Consider the following 24,927-nt stretch of genomic DNA (forward strand, 5'->3'; position numbering starts at 1 on the left):
AAAAAAAAAAGAGAAGAGGATAGAGAAAGATAGCAAGTGAACAATAGAGGGGATGTTAGTGAGAAACAGATATGGTTTATTATCTGTTGAAGATGACGTGTATAGTATTCTCAACTGGACTGGTCTGGGAAGTATTTCATGATGGGTGAAGTCTTTTAACAAGCAAAATGAGAAATAGTGATTGACTGTTTTAAAAAATTATAATAATAATAATTATTGGGAAATGCATGGAAAAGACTTTGAATGATAAAGCGGGGAGATCGATGCCTCTGTATTGACTGACATGCATGGCATTCCCTTTTGAAAAAGCAATGGAAGTCAATGTAAAGTTATATGTAATCCAATGTAATATAAAGAAGATTATGATGATAATAAATAAAAAATTAAAAAATTAAAAAAAAAAAGAGGCACAGAAACCAAATTGTCAAGTGACTGAATATGAACAGTTAAAAGAAAACAACCAACAAAATGGGGTCTAATATGTTATAACCCTTACATTCAAAAGGATTTTGAATCTACAGGAGCTGATAGCTCTTAGGTCTCAGACTGTTACTATAAAAGGCAAACATAAAGAGAATTTGAGTTCTTAGAGAGGCACAGTTAAAAAGGTAAAGACTACACTATGAAAAACAGAAAAGCAACATTATACGGAAAAGAATAGTAATTCTGAAGTTACATGTACTGAGTTTAAATTCCAGTTCTACTACCTACTGATGGCAAAAGCTTAGAAAGTTAACCTCTCTTCAGCTTGGTTTCTTTACCTGTGAAATGGGAATAATACCGACTACATGGGAATAATACCAACTTCATGGAATGGGTTGTCTTAAGCATAATGCTGATACACCACTGGTTTTCAATATATATAAACTATAATTTATTTCAGAATTGTTTTGTTTTGTTTTGTTTTTGCTGTAGAGCTGGTACATTCGCTGGAGAGACAGAAAGCTAGAAATCAGGACAGCAGGTGGTATGGTGGTTAAAGGCACTGCATTCCCACATGACATGGATCGAGTCCTGGACCTGTGACTTGCTTTCTCACTTTCCTTTTCTCTGTCTCTGGTCAAATTAAAAAATAACAAATAGAATTAAATAAATAAATAACTCTTTAAAAAACAAAAGTGAGAAATCACCCCACCCCAGGCAGGATAGCCACATCACAATCCCTTCTCCTCCATTCTCTTCGGGATTCTGGGCATGCACGCACATGGACCTGGCATGAGTGTCAAGCTGCTGGGTCTGGGACTAGAACAGCGGTAGACTATGTGGGAGTCCAGTGACATAACCATAATATCATAAATAATTATTTTTAAAAAAATAATAATAATTTGAATGTTCAGATTGAGAACCATATCGTTAGCAAAGGTTTTGGTTTCCTGGCTGGATCCAAAATGAAGATGATCTGCCAGAGCAACCGAAAAGGTAATTTTACCATTATTAGCAATTTCAACTGTTCCCTGCCATAGCTTCCACTGCTGCCTGATGCAACATGTGAATTTCCACTCATTTGTTAATACATTTCTACCACCATTTCTTAGCCACTTACCTACCCAATATTTACTAGTACCTACACTTTTCTGTTCTACTCCTAGGAATGTACCCATTCTTCCTTCAGCTCACGTTCATCGGTCTCAGTCCTTTTTCTCCCATTGTATCTGGTCTTAGCCTGTTGTCTTTATTTGTTTACCTCCAATCACTGTGTATCATTACAACATACCAGATGAATTTTCCCTTCACAAATACACTGTATATTGGTCCTGTCAAAGATATTACCATACACATTATAATCAATAATTTTCCATTTTTGTGGTCCTAAATGTTTCGCTTCTTTCCCCCCCAATTATTTCCTCTCCCATTTCCCACCCTCCTCTTACATTGTCTCTAGTATCACTATTGCTCTCCATGCTTTTATATCTTCCAATCTTTCAATTTCTGCCACAGAATGCCAATATTTGGTATATAGAGTGGGGACATTTAATGCCTCTCTTTCATAGTCTGGCTTGCTTCACTTAGCAGTAAATCTTCCATATTTATCCACTTTCCTCAAATGCCAGGATCTCGATGTTTGTTATGGCTGAGTAGTATTCTGCAGTGTACAAGTTTGCCTCTCTTCTACAGGAACCTTTCCCCTTCTCTTTCTACTCCTGTTAGAATTCCGTTTCCAATAAAGTGATTCACTGTCTCATGCTTCTCCTTCCTTCTCTCTTTTCTATTGAGTCCTTGGGAGCCATGGTAAGTAAATCACATGTAAGGGAGAAGTTATTAGTTCTGATGGATAGAAAAGAGGATGAAAGTGATACAAAGAAAAGAATGAATGCAGAAGAATGCTATAGGAACCTGAGTGTATCCTTGGCTTTCTTTTCCTGTAAAGACAGACTTGACAAATTCTAGCACTATTCCATATTCCCTAGAGTCATCCATTGACTAAAACTACCCACAATTTTGACTATCCTGCCTCTATCCTGGATAAACTGCTTATGTCTTTTAACCACTGTTCTGCATTAAACTGTTAAGAGTTGCTATTAGGCTGACATGCCACAACTTTTTCTGAGAACCTACAGGGTCAGAATCCAGAGCCTCTGAAGCACCCAGCTCTGTTCTCTCACCTGGCTATGGAGCGACTCTGTATCATCCCCGGGAGCACTGACTGGTTTCTCACCACTCCCCTTCTCAGTCTGAACTGTGGCATCCTGTTTTCCAGCATTCTGGTCCACTGTACTCGTCCCTTGCTCACACACATCCTTTACAGTCTGGGTTGCTGCTGAAACAGTTTCTGGGACCCATAGGCAACGCTCCAAAGTCTGGATTCCTACATTGTTTTGGCTAGGCCTTTCAATTAAGGCCTTACTAAGTTTGTCCTGATTGGTTTTCGGTTCTTCTGGCACATCTGTCTCCATTGCTTCTTCTTGAGGACTGGATGACCCCTGTGTGGCCATACGCTGAGAGAGAGGAGTAGCAAGGTTCTTGACAGGACTAATGGGCTTTGTAGACTTCTGACTCTGTAAGATCCTGTGGTCCTCTAATTTTTCTTTCTCACCTTCTTGGTTACTTGGAAAAGGGAGTGAGTTTCCCCTGAAAATAAAAACATATAAAAAAAAATCATGTCAAGTAAGCAAGAAAGTGTAAAAGTATGTGTGTGGGGGGGTGGGGGGAAACAGTGGCAAGGAGGAACTATATTTTGATAATTTGAAAAATTTAGGTAAGGGAGAAAGCATGGTGGCCAAGCATATCACCTTGCAAGTCCTCTCGTTATTTTATTCCTAATAAAAAATAATGGTAGGGGAACCAGCAGTTAGTGTAATGGCTATGTCGCTGGACTCCCACGTAGTCGACCGCGTTTTGCGTCCTGGACATGGTGGCTTAAAACTCACACCGGGCGCGTGTGCGTGCGTGCCCAAGATCCCAAGAGGAGAATGGAGGAGAAGGGATTGCGGCATGGCCATCCCCCCGGGGGGTGATTTTCTCGCTTTCTGTCTCTATGTCTCTCTCTGTCTGGTGAGCACATGTGCCCTATAGCGAAAACCTCTCCAAAAAAAAATAAATAATAAATAATGGTAGATAGAGATTTCACCCATGATGACAGTCCTAAATTTTCTTCCATCACTAGTCATAAAACTTGACAGAGGAAAATGAAGTAAACAAAAAGTAAAGCTATTATCAATGGAGATCAGCAGTTGACATGGTCAACTGCAGTCTTGAGTCCTGGACCCGGAAGCTTATTATTCAAGCCGGGCATGTGTGTATGCATGCCCAAAATCCTGAGAGGTGAATGAAAGAGAATGGGTGAATGAAAGAGAAGGGACTGCAGCATGGCCATTGCCCCGGGAGGTAATTTCTTGCTTTCTATCTCTCTGTGTCTCTTTGACAAGTGAGTACACCCTATAGCACAAATCTCTCTCTCTTAAAAAAAAAATGTCATAGACAACGAAAGGAGCTCAGGGATTTACTTCAAAAAATATCAATTGGGTCAAGATACCTCATTGGCTTTATGAATGCTTCTAACATTCCTTACTGACTCCTGGCTTTCCAGGCATTATTCACCCCTTCTGTGCAATAATTTTAGAAAAACAATCCAATCTATAAAGAATAAAGTTTAGATGGGACTCTAGTTTTACCAGCTATACTGGTATATTTATGGTTCAACATTTCAAAATGACTTGGTTCCTGAAAGACAACCCTCAAAATACGTGTTTTCGGTCTTCATGCTAGTATCAATGATCTGTTCATTATTTCACAAGTTTTTGCTGAATGTCTGCTACGAACAAGATTCCATAGTTGCTAACGTGACTAGGGCCTTTCTTTCTTTTTTTTTTTGGAGAGGTCTTTGCTACAGGGCGCATGCGCTCAGAGACAGAAAGCGAGAAATCGCCCCCTGGGGGGATGGCCACTCTGCAATCCCTTCTCCTCCATTCTCCTCTTAGGATCTTGGGCACGCATGCACACGCACCCGGTGTGAGTATGAGTCACAGGGTCCAGGACTCGAACCGCTGTCGACTACATGGGAGTTCAGCGACAGCCATTACACTAACTGCTGGTCCCCAACAAGGGGCTTTCTTAAATGTTCTTATTGATGCTGCAGAATAAATGCTATAAACAAAAAAGTAGGTTATGGAATGATAAAACACCAACAGTGAAAAAAGGGACACTGCCAATCATACACACACACACACACACAAACCCCCAAAAACTTGTAGAACAAAAAATCAAATGCACATAACATAATGCAATGTGCTTTGGTGTAAATGATGAATATGGCAATATTCTTAATTATCACACACTGGGGACCAGCAGGTGGCATGATGGTGAAGGTGCTGGACACTCCCACATGGCCAACCACGGTTCAAGTCCTGAACCTGGTGGCTTACTTTCTCACTTTCTCTCTCTCTCTCTCTCTCTCTGGTCAAATTAAAATAAATGAATGGATAGATAAAATAATTCTTTAAAAAAATAATAAAATTATCACACATTACACGCATTCTTTGAAAAACTATACTGTACCCAACAAAGATATAATTAAATGTAAATAAGAAATTATTAAAAATTAAAACAAAACTCAGTAATAAAAAGAAACCCGATATTCATGGTTTATTCAGTTGTATATTTAAAATACTTAACACAGTGTTTAATATAAAATAGGTGTTTTGAACAAAAGAATGAATGTTCTCTGAATCAACTACAAATTCTTAAAAATTCCGTAAACACATATTAATGTATTTTTAGGCTTTATTTTATGTATATAGCCAGATTAAAGGTAGATCGACTCCATTAAGAGCTCACTATACTAGGACCACATTTGGAATATTTCAGTTTTGGGTGTGACATTTTATAAGGTATAAACTGAGATACACCCAGAAGACAACAGTAAGGATGATAAGGAGCCTAGAAATCATGTTATGTGTTGCTTTCAATATTTGGATAGATGAAGAGAGAGCTAGAGCTGTCTACGATTTGAGAGGAGCTTTCACCTTAGGAGCTGAGCTTGCCTAGGCAGACTGTGTACTCTTAAGGATGGGATAGTTCCAGGTTCACACCTGGAGACCCCCTTGAGTACCCCAGGCACACACAGGCCCCATGATGTGGGACTGGCCAAGGCTGGGCATAGACTGCAGTGTCAAGACTCTGCTGGGGTGCTCTGCCACTCATTGAAGAAATGTTAATAAACTTAAAAGGAAAAAAAAAAAAAAAAACCTCTATAGAGGGCTGTTCAGAGGTGGAGGGGCAAAATGTGGTGCTCTACAATGGTGATCCACATGATAAGACTCCAGGTTTGTGCCCAGAGATCTCTCCGAACACACTGGGCATGCACGTGACCATGATTTGGGGTTCACTAGGGCCAGGGGTGGACTGTGATGTCAACACCTTGATAGGGGAGCTGAATTCCTCTCTCGCACTCATAGATGAAATAATTTTTAAAAAAGAACTCTTAAGGGCTTGTGCAACTCTGGATCTTGATGGAAACAGAGAAAGGAGAGTCAGCCTGTGGTGTAGTGGTTAAGGCAGTTGGATCCCAAATGGCTTACTGTGCACTTTGAGTTCTGGATCTGGTGGCTTAGAAAACAGGCTGGGCGTGTGTATGCACCAAAAATCTTGGAAGGAGGGAACTATGAAGGGACTGGAGCATGACTATCCCCCATGGAAAGTGCTTTCTTACTTTTTTCTCTCTCTGGCAAGCACATGTGTCCTCTGGCAAATTTTTTAAAAAGAGAGAGAAGTTTCTGAGGTTTCTATATTGTTTAGCTCAGCTTACCAAGAGGAGATCAAACAGAGATGTGACATGCAGTTCTAACCAAGAAAGCTTAGTATACATCTGGTTGTAATTCTTCATGTGTTTCTCAGGAACTTCAATTGAACGAGGGTATAGGATTCAATGAAGAAGTGGTAAGAACACAATCACTACCAAGAGATACAACAATAGAACCTACTTATGAGGTTTATAAATGATCAAAAACATCAATAATCGGATCAGCAGTTAGCGTAATGGCTATGTGGCTGAACTTCCATGTCGTCGGCCACGGTTTTCAAGTCCCGGACCTGGTGGCTTAAACTCACGCTGGGCACGTGTGCATGTGTGCCCAAGATCCCAAGAGGAGAATGGAGGAGAAGGGATTGCGGCGTGGCCATCTCCCCTGGGGGTGAGTTCTCGCTTTCTGTCTCTCTCTCTCTCTCTCTCTCTCTCTCGGTCTTTCTGGCAAGCGCACGCGCCCTTATAGCAAAAACCTCTCAAAAAAACCCAAAACCATCATTAATAATGATAATAAAAAACAATGCATGGATTTCAAAATTTCTTTTGCACCAAAATAAACTTGTACTTTCTCTTTTATCACAAAGGGTTTTTTTTGTTTTGTTTCTGTTTTTCTTTTTGCTATAGGGCACATGCGCTCGCTAGACAGACAGAGAGAGACAAAGAGACAGAAAGCGAAAAGTCACCCCTCAGGGGGATGGCCACGCCACAATCCCTTCTCCTCTGTTCTCTCGGGATCTTGGGCACACACACATGGCGTGAGTTTTAAGCCACCAGGTCCAGAATGCGAACCACAGTCAACTACGTGGGAGTTCAGCTACATAGCAATTATGCTAACTGCTGGTCCCAACAAAGTTGTTTATTTTTAAGAGAGATTTTTGCTATAGAGCACGTGTGCGTGTGCACGCCAGTGAGACAAAGAGAGACAAAAAGCGTGAAATCACCCCGCTACGGGCATGGCCACACAGCAATCCCTCCTCCTCCATTCTCCTCTTGGACATGCACACTCACATGTCCAGGGTGAAATTTAAGCCACTGGGTCTGGGATTCAAACCGTGGTCAACTATGTGAGAGTCCAGCGACATAACCATTATGCCATCTGCTGGTCCCTCTACAAACTTTTCAAAGTCATCTTGTATGTAAAGTACTGGGCACAGCAAGTGTTCTATCAATATTTGTTGCACAAGACAAAGCAATTAAAAAGACTCAGTTCACCTGAGATACGATTCAAATATTCATGTTTGAATCTTGGGACATCTAAAATAACAACATCTTGAGCAAACTGGAAATGGTCAAACAGGACCTGACTAATTTCAATAACTCAATTTCAATAATTCAATTGCCATTGTTTCTCATCCTTACTTTTTTTTTTTTTTTTTTTAGGGAGATTTCTGCTAAAGGGCATGTGTGCTCACCAGAGAGAGAGAGAGACAGAAAGCGAGAAATCACCTCCCAGGGCAGACAGCCACACTGTAATCCCTTCTCCATTCTCCTCCTGGGATCTTGGGCACACATGCACATGTGCCCAGCATGAGTTTTAAGCCACCAGGTTCAGAACTTGAACTGCCATCAACTATGTGGGAGTCTAGTGACGTAACCATTACGCCTTTCTGCTGGTCCCCATCCTTACACATTCTACCTCCTGCCATACACTGAGTATCAGTGCCTCCCCCTCAACTCATAAGTGAATCCTAACCCCTCAAGTGATGGTATTAGGAGGTGGGGCCTTTGTGAGAGGATTAGAGATCTTACAAAAGAGACCTCAGAGAGCTCCCCTGCCCCCATTCACCATGTGAGGGCAGTTTCTATGAACCAGGAAGTAGGCCTTCACTAGACACCAAAGCTACCAATGCTTTGATTTAGGACTTCCTTCAGAACTGTTAAGAAATAAGCAATGTCCTGGAGCCAACAGGTGGCACAGTGGTTAAAGCACTGGACTCTCACAAGATCGACCATGGTTGAGTCCTGGACCAGCTCCTTGAAACTCATGCCGGTGTGTGTGCATGCATGCCCAAAATCCCAAGAGGAGAATAGAGAAGGGATTGAGGCGTGGCCATCCCCCTGGGAGGGTGATTTCTCACTTTCTGTCTGTCTTTCTAGCGAGTACAAGCGTTCTACAGCAAAACTCTCTTAAAAAAAAAAAATAAAAAAGAAAAGAAAAAGATAATGTCCCAAGACACTATAAAGAAGGAATCTTTATAGGCTGTCTCCCTAGCTTTAGCAGTTGGGTCCTGTACATAAGAAGCCAGATTCCACATGGCTGACTGCAGTTGGAATCCTGGCCCCAGTGGCTTAAAAATATACCAGTGCATGTATGTGGATATCAAAATCTTGATGGGATGGAAAAATAGAAGAAACAGGGTTGTGGCATGACCACACCCCACTGGGGGTGGGGAATACATACATGTTCACGTGTTCTTTCTGTGTGCGTGCATGTGTGTGTGTGTGTGTATATATCTTGAGTGAATATGCCCTCCAGCAATTATAGGGAAAAAAAGATTTAGAGGAATCTTTAGTATGAAAAGAGTTTTAGAAGCAATGAAAACCCAACAAATTATAAGAAGTACCACACTTCTCGTTTTCCATTACTTCCAGTTAATACATTTTACTCTGGTCACAATATGCCAGATTTAGAAAACAAATTTTAGCAGAAAAAGCCTGGATAAAATTAACCTTAAAGTGAAATGGGGAAGACTAAACCTCCATATTTGACAATCGCCTAACCATTCTGTTTTGAGTGTAAGTCTGTCCATGGAGTAACTAGAATCAAATCCAGCTGGATTCCCAAGTCTTTGTTCTACCAGTGTGTCTTAGTCCATTTTTACATTGCTAACAGAAACACCTGAGACTAGGTGATTATCACAGAAATAGAAATTTGTTTGCAAAACTCACCATTTTGATGGCTGGAAAGTCCAAAGGTATCACAAAATGGTGGAAGGCAGAACTTTTAGCAGAGCACAGCATGATCAATGTCCATGAGTTTATGTCCCATTCTGGTCCCGGTCCCTCTACCTATATACCCACCAGAATGCAATCACAGAGGCCCCACCCTAATGGATTATTATACCCAAAGGCCCCACCCTGGGCCACCATGAAGGAATTAAGTTTTCACTGAAAACTTTTATAATACAATCAAGGTGTAACACATGAATTCTAGGGAGATATCCAAATTAAAAAACATGAACCTTACAGGGATAAGCCATTATTCAAACTATAACATAAGGTTAAACAATATCACCAACATCTTGGCCCTTCTATTTCAAGATACTCTTAATAAAAAATCAACGCCATCAATAAATTCAGTAATAGCTGGATGGTTACTACACTTTTATTGTAGAATCACATGAAGTGGTATATTACAGAACAAGTTTTTCAGCTCAATAGAAGATACATTTCTTTACCATCTGGGCCATATGATTCCCAAGAACACTAACAAGTTCACATTTAATAATGAATGCCCAGAATGCCCAGTAAATGCACTTACATGTTTCTTCTGAATTTTTTTCTTCTTTTTTTAATGAGTGAGAGAGAAAGAATTAAGTTTTTCAACAAGGTCTCATTGTACTACAGTTGTGCCCCAGCCTTTCTGTTAGCTTCCCATAATCAGACTATCCAGGGAGCCAAATCTGGCCTCCCATGCAGCCTCCAGCCTCTCAAGTGCTGGCACTACCTGTGTGCTACTGTCTGGGCCTTTTCTATATATTTCTATCAATAGAAAACTCAGCTTGAAAACACACTGCAAGCATGTACAAATGCCCAGGAACTTGGGTCTGGGGAACAAGACAAAGGGAACTGAAGTATGACCAAGCTCTGTTAAGAGTGCTTCTCTCTCTTTCTCTTTCTATATGTGCTCATGTGCTCTACCATGAATTTTTTAAAAACATAGAAATTATGCTACCAATACCACTATTAGGGATATACCTACCTACCTATCTCCCTCTCTCTCTCTCTCTCTCTCTGGTGAACACATATACCCTTGAGCAAATTTTAGGGAAAAAAAAAATGGGGACCAGCACACGGCATAACGGTTAAATCACTGGACGCCCATGTAGTTGACTGCGGTTCAAGTCCCAGACCTGGGGGCTTAAAACACACTGAGCCCATGTGCATGTGTGCGTGTGTGCCCAAGATCCTGACAGGAGAATGGAAAAGGGATTATGGCATGGCCATCGTCCCTTGGGGGTGATTTCTAGCTTTCTGTCTCTCTGTCTCTGTCTCTCTGGAGCTCACATGCACCCCATAGCACAAACCTCTATTTAAAAAAAAAGAAACAAACAAAGAATGCTTACCTGATGGATGTGGAATTCTCACTTTGAGCCTCATCCTCTTGCTGGGCTTTGCAGATGCAGCTAGACACCTGGACCTCGGATGTGCTCTTCTGGGGACTAAGATAATACATTAAATACTTTGAAAGGTAAAGTACTTGTGGAGATTACCCTTTAAGGCATAGAAGAAATAAAATCCTTTCTCTGCATCCCAAACTCCAAACCAACTTACGCAAAAATGCAAATTCTTCATGTATGTTCTAATTAGGGTAAGAAACTTTTAAAGAAGACTCACTGGGAGATAAAGGATTATATAAAATACCATAAAGATACAATCAGCAAAATTCGGATGACAGAAAATCACAGAACAGGGACCAGCAGGTGGCATGGTAGTTAAGGGCACTGGACTCCCATATGGCCAACCGCAATTCAAGTTCCGGACCTGGCAGCTTGCTTTCTCGCTTTCCCAATCTCTCTCACTCTGTCCCTCTCTGGTCAAATTAAAATAAATAAATAAACAAATAAAGTTAAATAAAATAATTCTTAGGGAAAAAAAGGAAATTATGTAAAGTAAATGTGGAAAAATGTAAAAATACATAAATGAAAGAAAAAAAAAGGAAATTATGGAATGAACAATCCAGTTCTTTCAACAAATAAATAGTAAGAGGGCCAGCCAGGTAGATGTAGCAGGACAAATACTATGCAAAGCTAAAGCCACATGGAGAGGCCACATAAGGTCCCAAATTTGCATCACGAGGTCTCCCTATATAAGCCAGACAAAAGCACACATGCTCATGATTTTGAATGTAAGGAATGGGGTGGTTCATGATGTAACAACTCTGTTAACGATCCCTTTCCTTCCCTCCTCCCTCCTTCTCATGAAAAACCTTAAATAATTATTTATTTTATTTTATTTATTCATTCATTTATTTTAACTTGACCATAGACACACACGCACACACACAGAGAGAGAGAGAGAGAGAGAGAGAGAGAGAGTAATTTTATTTATTCATTCGTTTGTTTTAATTTGACCAGAGAGAGAGAAAGAGAGAGAGAGAGAAAGTGAGAAAGGAAGCCACCAGGTCCTGGACTTGAACCGTGATTGGCCATATGGGAATGTCTAGCACCTTAACCACCACGCCACCTGCTGGTCCCCATGAAAAAACTTTTTTTAAAAATTTATTTTTTTTTCTCCTAGGTTTTGCAAGTGTGCTCATTGGAGAGAGACAGGGAGAGAAGAGAGAGTGAAGGAAAATGAGAAATCAGGCCCTAGCAAGCATGACCACACCATAATCCCTTCTCATTCAGTCTCCTCTCAGGGTTTCAGACAAGCATGCACCTGTGCCCAGGGTGATTTTTAAGTCTCCAGGTCTGGGCTTCTTGAGCTTCAGAATTGGTCATGTAGGAGATGATTTAGCATGTTAACCTCTACACTACCTGCTGGCCCCTAAAAATGCTTTGTGAAGAGAAAAAAAAAAAAAAAAAAAGAGGGAATCTATACATTTAAAAAATTAAAAAGCATATCAATCAAATGTAGTGTGTGGGAGCTGGCATGTGGTGTGGCAGTTAAAGGTGCTGGACTCTTACATAGCCAACTGTGGTTCAAGTCCCAGACCTGGTCACTTGCTTTCTCACTTTCCTTCTCTCTCTCTCTCTGATCAAACTAGAAAATAATAATAATGAAGTTAAATAAAAAATCATTCTTAAAAAAAATGTAATGTGTGAACCTTATTTAGATATTATTTTTTAAAAACTGTAAAAAAAATCTTGAGGCAATAGAGAAATTTGAACTCTGATATTTGATGATATTAAGGAACCATCAATTTTTAAAAGTGACTTAGCAATATGGCTAAGTTTAAAATAAGAACCTTTATCTTCTGGAGACAGTATTGAAGTATTTATAGTCAAAATGGTATAATGCTAGGATTATCTTCAAAATAATCTTACAAGTGAATCAAAACTGGCTATCAATTGATTATTTTTTAAAATTGGTTATAAATATATGGCCGTCCATTATACTCTTCTCTCTCTACATTTACATATGCTTGAAACCATCCACAGTAGATTTGAGAATTAAGGGGACACCAAATATTCTGAACCAGGTCCAGTTTCACACAACACTTAAAAGCTTCCTCTAGATCTGGCTGCTGTTGCATAGCAGTGAACATTAGCATCTTACAGTGCTGGAAGCCATATGGCAAATGAGGTTTGGATCCTAGGTCAGCCTAAAAACATACTAGGAGCCCAGGATCCTGAGGAGCTAGAGGGGTGGGAGAGGGGGTACTATGGCATGATAAGATCTTTTTAAGTGTGCTCTCTCTCTACCTCCCCCCACACATATCTATTATTTAAAAATAAATAAATAAAAGCTTCACCTAAATGCAGAGGAAGCAATAATCACTGACAATATTCTAACAATTTACTTTAAATGGTTTCTTATGGGAACTCCAATGGTAAGATGAATAGTCAAAATTTTTTTAATCTAGATTCTTTTTTTTAATAATTATTTTCTATTTAACTTTATTTATTTTAATTTGACCAAAGAGGAGAGAGAGAAAATGAGAAAGCAAGTTGCCAGGTCTGGAACTCAAACCACCATCAGCCATGTGGGAGTCCAACCCCCTTAATCACCACACCACCTGCCAGTCAAAATCTAGATTCTTATATACAAAATTTGTCTTACAGCAATACTCAGGAATTTCATCTCTTCCATGATTCACACTGCAACCCTATGCTCGAATTTTCTCTTATCTGCCTCCTATAGTCTACCCTATGGGTTCAGGAAACTTCAGTAGCATATTCTGTCCTCTCTTAATGTGCACATGTACAGACAGGATCTTGGGCCTGGCATATAATTCTATTAAAGACAAAGAGACTGGATATAAACTCCACTTTCTTCAACTGGAAAGACTACATATTATTAAATGGTCAACTGAAAAAGGACTGTAAGGTACTTATCTTTCAGATTAAATATGCAAGAACCTAGAGAACTAATCTCTCTAATACAGCTAAGAACAGATCAAAGGATTTTTAGCAATTTTTTTTAGAAGTTTTTGCTATAGGGTGCATGCGCTCGTCAGACAGACAGAGAGAGACAGAAAAACAGAAAGCGAGAAATCACCCCCCAGGGGGGATGGCCACGCCACAATCCCTTCTCCTCCATTCTCCTCTCAGGATCTTGGGCACGCACACACACGCGCCTGGTGTGAGTTTTAAGCTACCGGGTCTGGGACTTGAACCATGGTCAACTACATGGCAGTCCAGTAGCCATTACACTAACTGCTGGTCCCAGATCAAAGGATTTTAAGCATGGTCAGAAACTCATAACTGAGGGATAAATTTAGTTCATGGTCACGTTTTATTAGAAATTTTATTTTTTAAAATCTAAATTTCTCATTTTATTCTCAAATGACAACCACTGGCTAGAACTGAATGGGGCATACATTTAGTTGGCCTTCCTCCGTAACACTCCAGCTGTCTCGCCTAGCCTGCTTTACTTACAGTACCTGCCTCTCTCTGATTTAAGAATCCTTGCCTGTATTTTACCAAGTGCTGCTAATGTTTTCATGCTGCATGACTCATGCCTGAAGCAAATGAAACAATTCTACTCTCACAGTCACTAGATGGCAATGCTTAACCACCAAAACTTCAGTATGGGGTCATTCTCATCCTCAAAGCAATACAGCATTCATGACAAAGCAAAAATAACAGCTTAACACAGTCATCTGGCAGGCAGAAGAGAAAATGACCTAAGGCTGTAGCTGAGTATATAATAACAGAATGTATAAGATCTACAGCTATTCTTGTTAAGTCCTCTAGTCCTTCAGCAATAGCAAAAATAAGTACATTAATAAATCCGTCTCATCAATAAAAAAAAGTTTTAAAAAAGGTCCTCTCTTGAACAAAAAGAACAAACTTTGAATATCCTAGTTCTAAGTAAAACAAAAGCTTTATGGGACTTAAAGTATTAGTAAGAAAGCCTATGATCTGGGGACCAGCGGATGGTGTGGTAATTAAGGCGCTGGACACTCCGACATAGCCAACCATGGTTCGAATCCCGGACCTGGTGGCTTGCTTTCTCACATTCTCTCTCTCTCTCTCTCTCTAGCTCTCTCTCTGTGACTCTCTAGTCAAATTAAAAATAAATAAATGAATAAATAGTTGAGTAAATAATTCTTTAAAAAAAAAAAAGAAAGCCTATGATCAATTTAAGACACTGTTAAATCCTTTGTGCTACAGTTTACTCTAAGTTGTTTCCTCTGTTGATAAATCATTGTCCCCTCATTACCAGTATATTTGTATTAAACTCCTCTAAATAGCAACCAGCTCTGGTTACCTGGCAACAGCCTCAGCAACAGCAGTAGATCCATTTTTTCTTTCACCCGTTACAGGCTCTGAATAAAAACAAAGCAAGGAGAGAAAGGAAAGAGAAATAGGTTTTGTTAGTTTCACACCTAAAACCTTCACCCTGCTCTCCCAGTATTTGTAACAAACAGCAAAAAGAAATAGAAATCAAAATAATAAGTGAACATAAAAAGATTTAATGGCATGCTTTCCTTATTTTCACCTTCTTTTTTTTCAAACTTTCTATAAAAGACTAATTAGTTTGGTTAAAACTACAATATAATTTTGAAATTAAAAAAAGTCTAAATCCTAAGAATTTTTAAAACAAAGTAAAAATCTTAAAAATAAAAAACTTTTAATAAAATAGAAAGAAAACATTTCAGGTTAGTCTGACACACCAATTTTAAGTAGTGTCCAGTTTTAAGATAGTTCACAGGGGCCGGCAGGTGGTGTGGTGGTTAAGGTCGCTGGACTCCCACATGGGCGACCGCAGTTGAGTACTGGACCTGGAGGCTTGCTTTCTCACTCCGCCCCACCCTCCCCACCCCTTCGTCCTTCCCTGGTCAAATTAAAATAAATAAATAAAGTAAAATAAAAAATAATTCTTAAAAAAAAAAAGAATGCTCACAAAAAGAAGGTACCCAAGTTCTAAACTAGTCCTCCTTAGTCTGTTTCCTCACCTATAAGAGAGAGAAAACAGGACCAACCTTACAGACCTGTTATAAAGATGAAATAATGTGAGTAAAATTGTGAATACAGTGATTGATACTATGTTCCCAATACAGATTGAGTATCCCTTATCCAAAATGCTTTAGACCAGAAGTGGTTTAGATTTCAAAGTGTTTCAAATTTTGGAATATTTGTGTATATATGAGATATCTTGGGGATGGGGCCCAAGTCCAAACACAAAATTCATTATCATTTGACATATATCTTATAAACATAGCCTGAAGATAATTTTATACATTTTTATATTACAGTACTTTTGACTGCAATCTGTCACAATGGCCAAGTGTGGAATTTTCTGTTTGTCACATCCTGTTGGCACTCAAAAAGTTTTCAATTTTGAAACATTCAAATTTTGAATTTTTAGATCAGGATGCTCAACCTGTATAAGAAAAGATAGAAATATATACTGGTGAGACCATTTAAACATTTAGCTCCATGTAAGGACTTTTTAATTATAATTTAGATCTAAAGATAAAGTAAAATTTTAGCTTACCACATATATGTTCTCTCTTGATAAACATTTGATTTATTCAGAGATAACAATACAGATGGAATCATGTCATACTTTACTTTTTACTGTGGTTCTAAGAGTCATATCGATAAGCACTGAGAAGCAGAACAGCATTTTGATTTTGGAACCAAACTGCCTGGATTTTAGTTCAGGCTACTCCATTTACTAGCTATATGACTCTAGGGAAGGCACTCAACCTTTTGGTGTGTCAGCTTCCTTGTATATAAAATTAGGATACTAGAATCTATTTCACAGGTTTACAAAACTTAATAAACTATACATGTAAAGTACTTGGCATACAGTTAAAAGGTCCAGTTATATTACCTAATATTTTTCTTTGATCTGAGAGAAGTCCGTCTTATTCAAGTCCACATACTATATGTGGTCTTTGAAATCTTCCTCTCCTAACTCCCTCAGGACCTTTATTAATCAATGCTCCCCCTATTCCCTCATCTTTAATCTATACCTCTCTCTTTCGGATCCTTCCATTCAATCTATAAACTTGCTCAGGCCCCTCCCAGTCAAAAACAACAAATCCTTCCTCAACCATGCACTTCCCTGTCCTCAACCATGCACTTCCCTCTAGTTGCTATGTTTTCTCTTCCTTTCAATCATGTGAACTTCTCAGAAATAGGGAGAAATCTGCTGCCCATTATCCTTTTCCCTATTCCTCAATTACCTTTAGTATAGCTTCCACCCCAACCACAACAAAATGGCTCTTACCAGAGTCGAATGCAATTTATTAGGTTGTCAGGAAAGTTATAACATATTTTCTATGCAAAAATGTGTCATGACTCTTACAACAACTCAATACACTTTCTGATATATCTTACTAGACCTCACTCCTATGCCTGGCATTGTTACCTTCTTAAAATTCTCCTCTTTACAGCTTCGTACTACTCTCCTAGTTCTCCTCCTCTCTAATGTTTCCTTTTATGAGACTTCCTCCTCTTTTAACCCACTTAAATGGCACTTACAAACTACCTAGTGGAAAAATTACAAGTTTTAGAGTTAAACCATACTCAAATTCCTGCTCTACTTCTTACCAATTATTGTGATCTTATGCATACCATTTAAAAACTTCTCAGTTATGTTTTCTCACCAATAAAATGAAGTCAACTTGGAAATACCATTGTATTATAAAAATTAGATGAAACAATTTATATAGTCATTCTGTATTTTTTTTTCTTTTCCTTCTTACTTCCATATTCAACTGGCCCTTACAGTTTTGTCTGCTCTAGTCACCTCTCAAATTCTTCCCTCATCACCACCACCACTACCAATGACCTCACTTCCTGGTTAAAAACCAAGTAGGAATATGGCAGGCAGGCAAATAAGAAATGGACAATGCAAGGAAACGAACCATCATGCACAAAGGCACAAAGTTTTGAAACATATAGCCAATCTTTTTTTAATCTTCCCCCTTTCTTTTAAACTTTGCTATAGGGCATACGTACTCACCAGAGAGAGAGAAAGTGAGAAAGCAAGCCACGAGGTGTGAACTCAAATGACATCAGTCATGTGCAAGTCTAACATCCTAACCACCATGTCACCTGCTGGCCCCATACAGCTGATCTTTTTTTTTAAAGAATCATTTAATTTAATTGTATTCATCATCATTATCCTTGTTTGACCAGAGAGAGACAGGGAGAAAGAGAAAGTGAGAAAGCAAGCCACCAGGTCCAAGACTTGAACCATGGTTGGACATGTGGGAGTCCAGTGCACTTAACCACCTCGCCACCTGCTGACCCCACAGCTGATCCTTTTAAAAAAGCAAATCTAGGTCCAGCTGTGATAATGTAGTGGTAGTGCAGTGCTATGCAATATTAGAAGCCATATAAAAGATTGGGGTTCGGTTCTCAGGTCAATCTGTTCATGTGGTACGCGCATGTCCTTAATTATGGCAGTCTGGGAAGGCTGGAGGGAGGATTATGACATCAGACTCTACTGAAGGTGCTTGCCTCTCTCACACACAAATACACACACACACATGTTCTGTCTCATGAAAGAAAGAAAAGGACACATTTTTTAAAAAAGCAAATCTGATATTCTCTTCAGCCTACAATTCTTCAGCTTCTCCCCATGATATGAAGGTCTTCTGAGTCTTAATTCCTACTTCACAGTCACTTCTCTGATTCTTCTCGATATTTCAGCCACCAACATATAGAAACAACTTGCAATTTAAGTGGGAAAGTGTTAACATAAATCTGTAATCCTAAATTTTCTACTATTTTCTGAACTCTTTCTAAATATGAAAACACATTATTTTACATAGACACAGATTTGTCGAGTTTTTAAGTTTATTTTTTACTTCTTACATGAGAGAAAGATGTGAGAGAGAGAAAAAGAGAGCAGCACACCCTTGACAGGTGCTGCGATCCCTTCCCTTAGCCCTCCAGTTAAGTTAGGTTCTCAGACTCTGTGGTATCCACATTCCCAGTGTGTTTCAGGTCAACTAGAGCTCTGAACCCATGTTGGCCATGTGGCTTCCAGCACTGCAGAGCAGCATGTTACTGCCTACAGGAGCGCTGCTGAGCCTGGACACAGGTATAATACAGAGACACAAAAGCCAGCAACATAGACACTGTAAGAGGAGAATCTTCAGTAACATGGTAGAGAGTAGTCAAAAACAATTTTATCTTTGAGAATAAGACTTTACAAATATATTTCTAATTTTAAAAGTATCAATCCTCATAACTCAAGATAGTTAATACCCCTCTGATGATCTGAAGTTACTAAGTACTTAAGATTAGCATAAAACTTACTTTCCAGACTAAACTGCAAAGACTCTTCACTCGCCTCAGTTTCAGGACTGACCAGTTTCATTCTTAGACACAATTTATCATCTTCTTCTGGGGCAGCCTCAGAACCCCCTTTTTCACTCCCAAGTATGGGATCATTGGTCTCCACCATGCTTTCAGACATGACATCACTGGTTGCTACGGTGCTTTCTGGATAGTTGCTGATACCTGAAAGAAGGAAGGCAGGGAGGAAGAAAGAAACAACACTAAAATACAAACATGAAAAACAGCAAATTTCAATGTCATCCATTTGCCTGTTTGGCTCCAAAGTGCTGCAGGGGGTTCCTAGAATAGATCCTGTCACAAAGTATCAACAACTAAGAACTAGTATTGACACCTGGTCTTAAGAGGAGCAACAGGATTCAGTTCCACTTCTGCATCTGGACAAAGGATGCTGCATGAGCCCTCAGCCAACCCACATCTGCCAGCATCAGGCATAGGTAGCAGGAGACTTCAGACGGCATGACTGTTACCTCCCAGCACTGACTAGAGAAAACAAATAGGTTAATGTATTGATAGAAGACTACTGGCTGCTTCAGGGAAGGAGGATCTAATTTTTCCTGCCCTGTCAAGCAGCAGACTAATTAGACAGTGTACTAAATAAATAGTACTTTTACCTATTTCCTATCCCTTCCTTATAAAACAGCTCCACATCATGGCTTAGCACTCAAGTTCTACTGTTGTCTAATATAATAAAATGTGTATAAATATTCCCTGTCTCCCTTCTCTCCACTCTTTCTCATCACCTCTCATCTCCTGTAAATAAAGTCATAGGATTAGACTCCATAGCCTTATTTCTTTTAAGGTAAAAATCTACCTTATTTGGCCCAAACCCTCAGATCTAAAATATCACTGTCATAAATAATGATATCTCAGGACCAGCAGATGATGTAATGGTTACACTGCTGGACTCCCATGTAGTCGACAGCAATTTGAGTCCCAGACCCAGTGGCTTTAAAATCCACGCTGGGCATGTGTGTATGTGTGCCCAAAATTCTGAAAGAATGAAGGAGAAAGGATTGCAGCATGGCCATCCTTCTAGGGGGTGATTTCTTGTTTTCTGTCTCTATGTCTCTGTCTCTCTGGAGGGGGTACGTGCCCTATAGCAAAAATCTCTCAAAAAAAAAAAAAAAAAAAAACTCAGAAATTCTGCCTCAAGTATCATTTTTTTAAATTAACTCACCAATAGGAGTACTGTGTCTTTTGGGCTCCAACTTTAGGTGCCCAATAAGAGGTGGAGTTGCACCAGTCAATGGTGGGATAATATCACCTTCTTTAGGCAAAGTGAAATGAAATGGAGTGTCTGAAAAGCAAACAAAAACAAAGAAAAAAAACAAAAACAAAAAAGGTGATAAAAAAATAAAAAGCAAATCAAAACAGAAGTTTAAAATAAGTGAGATAAGAAGAATCATAAGAAATATTTCAATTACTTTCTTCCTTTGCTTTCAAATTCTGTTTCACTTCGATCCCACTCGCCAGGTCTCCCAACCTATTTCCTACCACCCTCTCTGCTCTCTTTATAGCCATCAACAACAGGACTGACACAAGGTAGGCAATCAGGGAACAGGCAAATAAAAGAAACCCAGAGTTCAGAGGACCCCAGGAACATGAGATCAAAAGAAACAGGAATACCCAAGCTCCAAGACAGCATATCCGGGGATATTTAGCAGTACAAATCAGGCCAGTTTCAAATTTAGATGTAATTTTGTGCAATCCTAATCAAAAGAATTCATTAATAAGCCTCTGAAGTCTATGAAATTCTCGAGAGAAAATTCTGATGTTGCTGCTATGGTCACAATCTACTCAAAGAGGTGACAAATAATCTCACAGTCCAAAGGACTTCAAAATATTCTTTAGTTCTAACAGAAATCTAAGGGTTTCAAAAAAAAAGTTCAGCAGTACCGACCAGCAATCACTCTAAGCCAAAGCGGTACTTCTTATACCTAAACTCTACACTAGGATAAATCGCACATACATGACATCCCCATTATGCAAATGTTGGTTAGTTGTTATTAAATTATGACAAATAGGGGCTGGCAGGTGGCGTGGCAAGGGCGCTGGACTCCCAAATAGCCGACGCAGTTCGAGTCCCAGACCTGGTGGCTTGCTTTCTCACTTTATCTTTCACTCTGTCCCTCTCTGGTCAAATTAAAAAAATAAATAAGTAAAGTTAAATCAAAATAATTCTTTCTAAAAAAAATTATTACAAACATAAATCATCTGTCAAGACATAAGACCACTTTTCAACTAGTTCCTGGTTTCAAATATTTTGCTAACCAGAATTAGTAAACTGTCAAGACTACATTTTCTGATTTCCTAATTACTTATTTCTTTTAGTAAAATGATTATATTTCAGAGAAAATAATTATTATGCCAGACTGTCCCTTAATCCCCATATATGAAAACTGGTTCTTACTTTCATGAAATGGTTCAAAGTAACTATAATCAGGTTCATCTAGTTACTATACTACTTGTGAAAACAGCTGCTTCTTTCATCTTTTTCCACTTCACTTCTATCATATATTACCTTTAATATCAAGCACCTGATGTTTTTTCCTTCAAAATCACAAATAACAAAAAACTTTTACATCTACTAATACACGTGAAAGAAAATAAATTAGTAACCTAAAGGGATGGAAAAAAAAAACAAAAACAAAAACAACAAAGATGAAATGGCCCCACAAATTAGTTAAGGAAGTCAAATCCCAGTTGGTCAACCACAGTTCAAATCCCAGCCCCAGCAGCTTGAAAAACAAACCAGGCACATGTGAATGTGCTCAAAATCCCACGAGAATAAAGAAATGAAGAGGGAGTTGGGCATGAGCACACCCACTGGGAGATATGCTTTGTCTCCCTCTCTCTTTCTCTCTCTCTCTCTAACAAATACATGTGCCCTCTGGCAATTAAAAAAATTAAGTAAGGGGCCAGCAGGTGGTGTGGTGGTTAAAGAAACTGGACTCCCACATGGTCAACCACAGTTCGAGTCCTGGACCTGGCGGCTTGCTTTCTCACTCCCCCTCCCCCTTCTGTTCCTCTCTGGTCCAATTAAAATAAATAAATAAATAAAGTTAAGTAAAACAATGCTTTAAAAATTAAAGATGAGAGTTACATATGGTCAGTTAAAGAAACTATATAAAGTATGACTGGAGGGACCAGCAGTTAGTATAATGGCTATGTTGCTGGACTCCCCCATAGTAGACCACAGTTCGAGTCCTGGACCTGGTGGCTTAAACTCATGCTGGGTACATGTGCATGCGTGCCCAAGATCCCGAGTGGAGAATGGAGGAGAAGGAATCGCGGCGTGGCCATCCCCCCAGGGGGTGATTTCTTGCTTTCTGTCTCTCTGTCTCTCTCTGTCTTGGGCGCACATGCCCTATAGCAAAAACCTCTCAGAGAATTTCAACATCACATTTAACTGACAAAGAATCTCACCACAGTCAGAGAAAGAAGAGAAATGAGTCAGGTAGATAAGCATCCTCCAGTAATTCCTTATAAAGCAAATTCTTTAGGATAACAAGAACTTAGAATAGATACTGAAACTAAAAGCAAAACACCTTACAAAACCTCATACATTCCAAAGATACATTTTATAGCATTTTCATTCCGGAAATAATCAAGAATGAAGATCATCTGCACTGCTCTATTTAGAGGAGCCACCCCTCATGACTAATCATCCAGACTTTAATTCTGTACAAAATCTTTAAGTAGGCCCTTCTATATGACACATCAAAATGTGCAATATAATATGAAACATTAATTACTGTAAATGATTTTTCTGTAATAGGGTAAAAAAATTATAAAAAGTAGAGGCCACCAGGTGGCATTAGTGGTTAAGGCACTGGACTTCCACATGACTGAGACCATGGTTGCAGTCCTGGACCATAAGGCTTGAAACTTATGCTAGATGCATGTGCATGTGTGTGCGTGCCCACAATCCCAGGAGGAGAATGGAGAAAAGATTGCAGCATGACCATCCTTGCTGGGAGGTGATTTCTCACTTTCTCTTTCACTATCTCTTTCTGACTCTTTCTGGAAAGTGCACATGCCCCTCTGGCAAAAACCTTAACAAAAAAAAAAAAAAAAGCAATAGCTTAAAAAAATAATTTTAGTGCACCATTTATATAACTGGATCACTAAAACCTAAAGAGAAACTGAGACTTACAGACTATAAAGGGCGCACTGCCATGACCTTCAACCAGTCTTCAATGCCTCCTTCTAAAAATTATTACAACAGCTCATTAATCATTTTCTCTGAAGTCTCCCTCTCTCTCTAACCCCTATTCTTCATGCACACTGAAACCAAAGCAGCCTCCTATAACATATGGCTTTGAACAAGTTAGCTCATAGTCCAAAGATGTCACGGTTTCCACAAGATAAATTCCTAACTCTATAGTTAGCACTCAAATTAACTAGCAGCAGCCTACATTTCCAATATTTAATTAACCATGCTCATAAAGCTTTTATTCAACGTCTCCCAAATGCTTTCCCATTTCTCTGCTTTTGTTCACTCATCTAAAAACCACTAGTCAAATTATCATCAAATCCTAAAAAATACATTTACTGGCATATTTTATCCTTTTAAATTTACTATAACTTTCCATATATTCAGTTCTCTCTCTAATACTTAGCAGCATTCTTATTTTATTTAAATTATCAAGTTCTTTCTTGCTTTTCCAGATTATCATGGGCTATCCTGTTATATGCCAACATACCACCCAATAAAGGAGGATATAAATGAAAAAAACAAGAGGTGCCAGCAAATGGTATAATGGTTATATAGCTGGACTCACTCATAGTGGACCATGGTTCGAATCCCACACCCAGCAGCTTAAAACTCACACTGGGAGCATGTGTGTGCGAGTCCAAGATCCTGAGAGGAGAATGGAGGAGAAGGGAGTGCAGGGTAAGGTGTGTGTGTGTGTGTGTGTGTGTGTGTGTGATTTCTTACTTTCTGTCTCTCCCACGAGCACACATGCCCTATAGCAAAAATCTCTCTTAAAAAAAAAAAAAAAACAAAAAACTTAATACCAATTGCTCAACCACCTGAGTGGGTAGTCTGTCTGTATTATTAAGGTCTTTACAGAATTCCTTAGTCCAAAGCAATATTTGAAACTCTTAATGTCTGTTATAGAGTCCATTTTTTCTTCTTTTGTTATTAAAATAATTATAAGAACTGGTCACTTTTTATAACTAATTAAAAATATATGAATTTCTGGGGACCAGCAGGTGGTGTGGTGGTTAAAGCGCTGGACACTCCAACATGGCTGACCAGGGTTCAAGTCCTGGATCTGGTAGCTTGCTTTCTCACTTCCTCTCTCTTTCACTCTCACCCTCTGTCTCTTTCTGGTCAAATTAAAAAATAAGTGAATCATATATATATATATATATATATATATGAATTTCTGGGTGACACTGTGCATGAACACTCTACTCCAACAGTCTGTCTTTGAAATTAATGGCCAGTTAAGATGACATTCCACCAGTAAACTAACAAAGGTTACTGTTAGAGCATGAAACATATCTCCATAATCTCCATAATAGGGACCATGATCATTACTAACCTTTTATAGATTACAACTTGTGAATTTAATTAAAGATTAACTGAACCTGTTATGGTTTTTCACATCATCACCCCACAATAAATTAGTTCTGTGTTGATTAAGGTTGAGTTTCCAAGTACCATCTTTGTATATTTGGTTTTTCAGGCTTAAGAGGTGCTCTCCATAAAGAGATGTTTGAAGAGGTCTCCAAACTGTTAACAGTGACAAGTTAACTACACAAAGAGGCTTTTAGAGCAATTCTCTGTTCCCACTATTAACCCCTATTCTCTCGATCCTCTATCTTCCCTTTCCTGTACTGTTTGAACATTTTGCACAACTTTAAGCATGTATTTTTTTAATCAATAAAGCTATCAATGGCAACAAAAAAGACAAAAATGTCCTTCTAACTTTAGCATACGAAACTTAATGAACAAACCTGAGTCTCACTCAACTCATACCTATATTCTCATCTTTTCGGACTGATGAACCATTAACGTTT

The 24,927-nt window shown here is 39.0% G+C and overlaps 1 protein-coding gene across 1 annotated transcript in view; it reads right to left on the reverse strand.

Moving 5' to 3' along the window:
* The window catches only part of TP53BP1 (tumor protein p53 binding protein 1), a 106,828-nt gene that overhangs the window by 24,849 nt on the left and 57,052 nt on the right, over positions 1-24,927 (reverse strand). The window contains exons 13-17 of the mRNA XM_006162855.3: positions 20,072-20,191; positions 18,853-19,056; positions 14,840-14,897; positions 10,528-10,623; positions 2,604-3,069 (exon numbers count right to left, since the gene is read on the reverse strand). Coding sequence (XP_006162917.1) covers positions 2,604-3,069; positions 10,528-10,623; positions 14,840-14,897; positions 18,853-19,056; positions 20,072-20,191 — 944 coding nt within the window. The remainder of the gene's footprint in view (positions 1-2,603; positions 3,070-10,527; positions 10,624-14,839; positions 14,898-18,852; positions 19,057-20,071; positions 20,192-24,927) is intronic.

Source organism: Tupaia chinensis, unplaced genomic scaffold, assembly GCF_000334495.1.
Source record: "Tupaia chinensis unplaced genomic scaffold, TupChi_1.0 Scaffold141044_1, whole genome shotgun sequence".
In the NCBI taxonomy this organism is placed as follows: domain Eukaryota; kingdom Metazoa; phylum Chordata; class Mammalia; order Scandentia; family Tupaiidae; genus Tupaia; species Tupaia belangeri.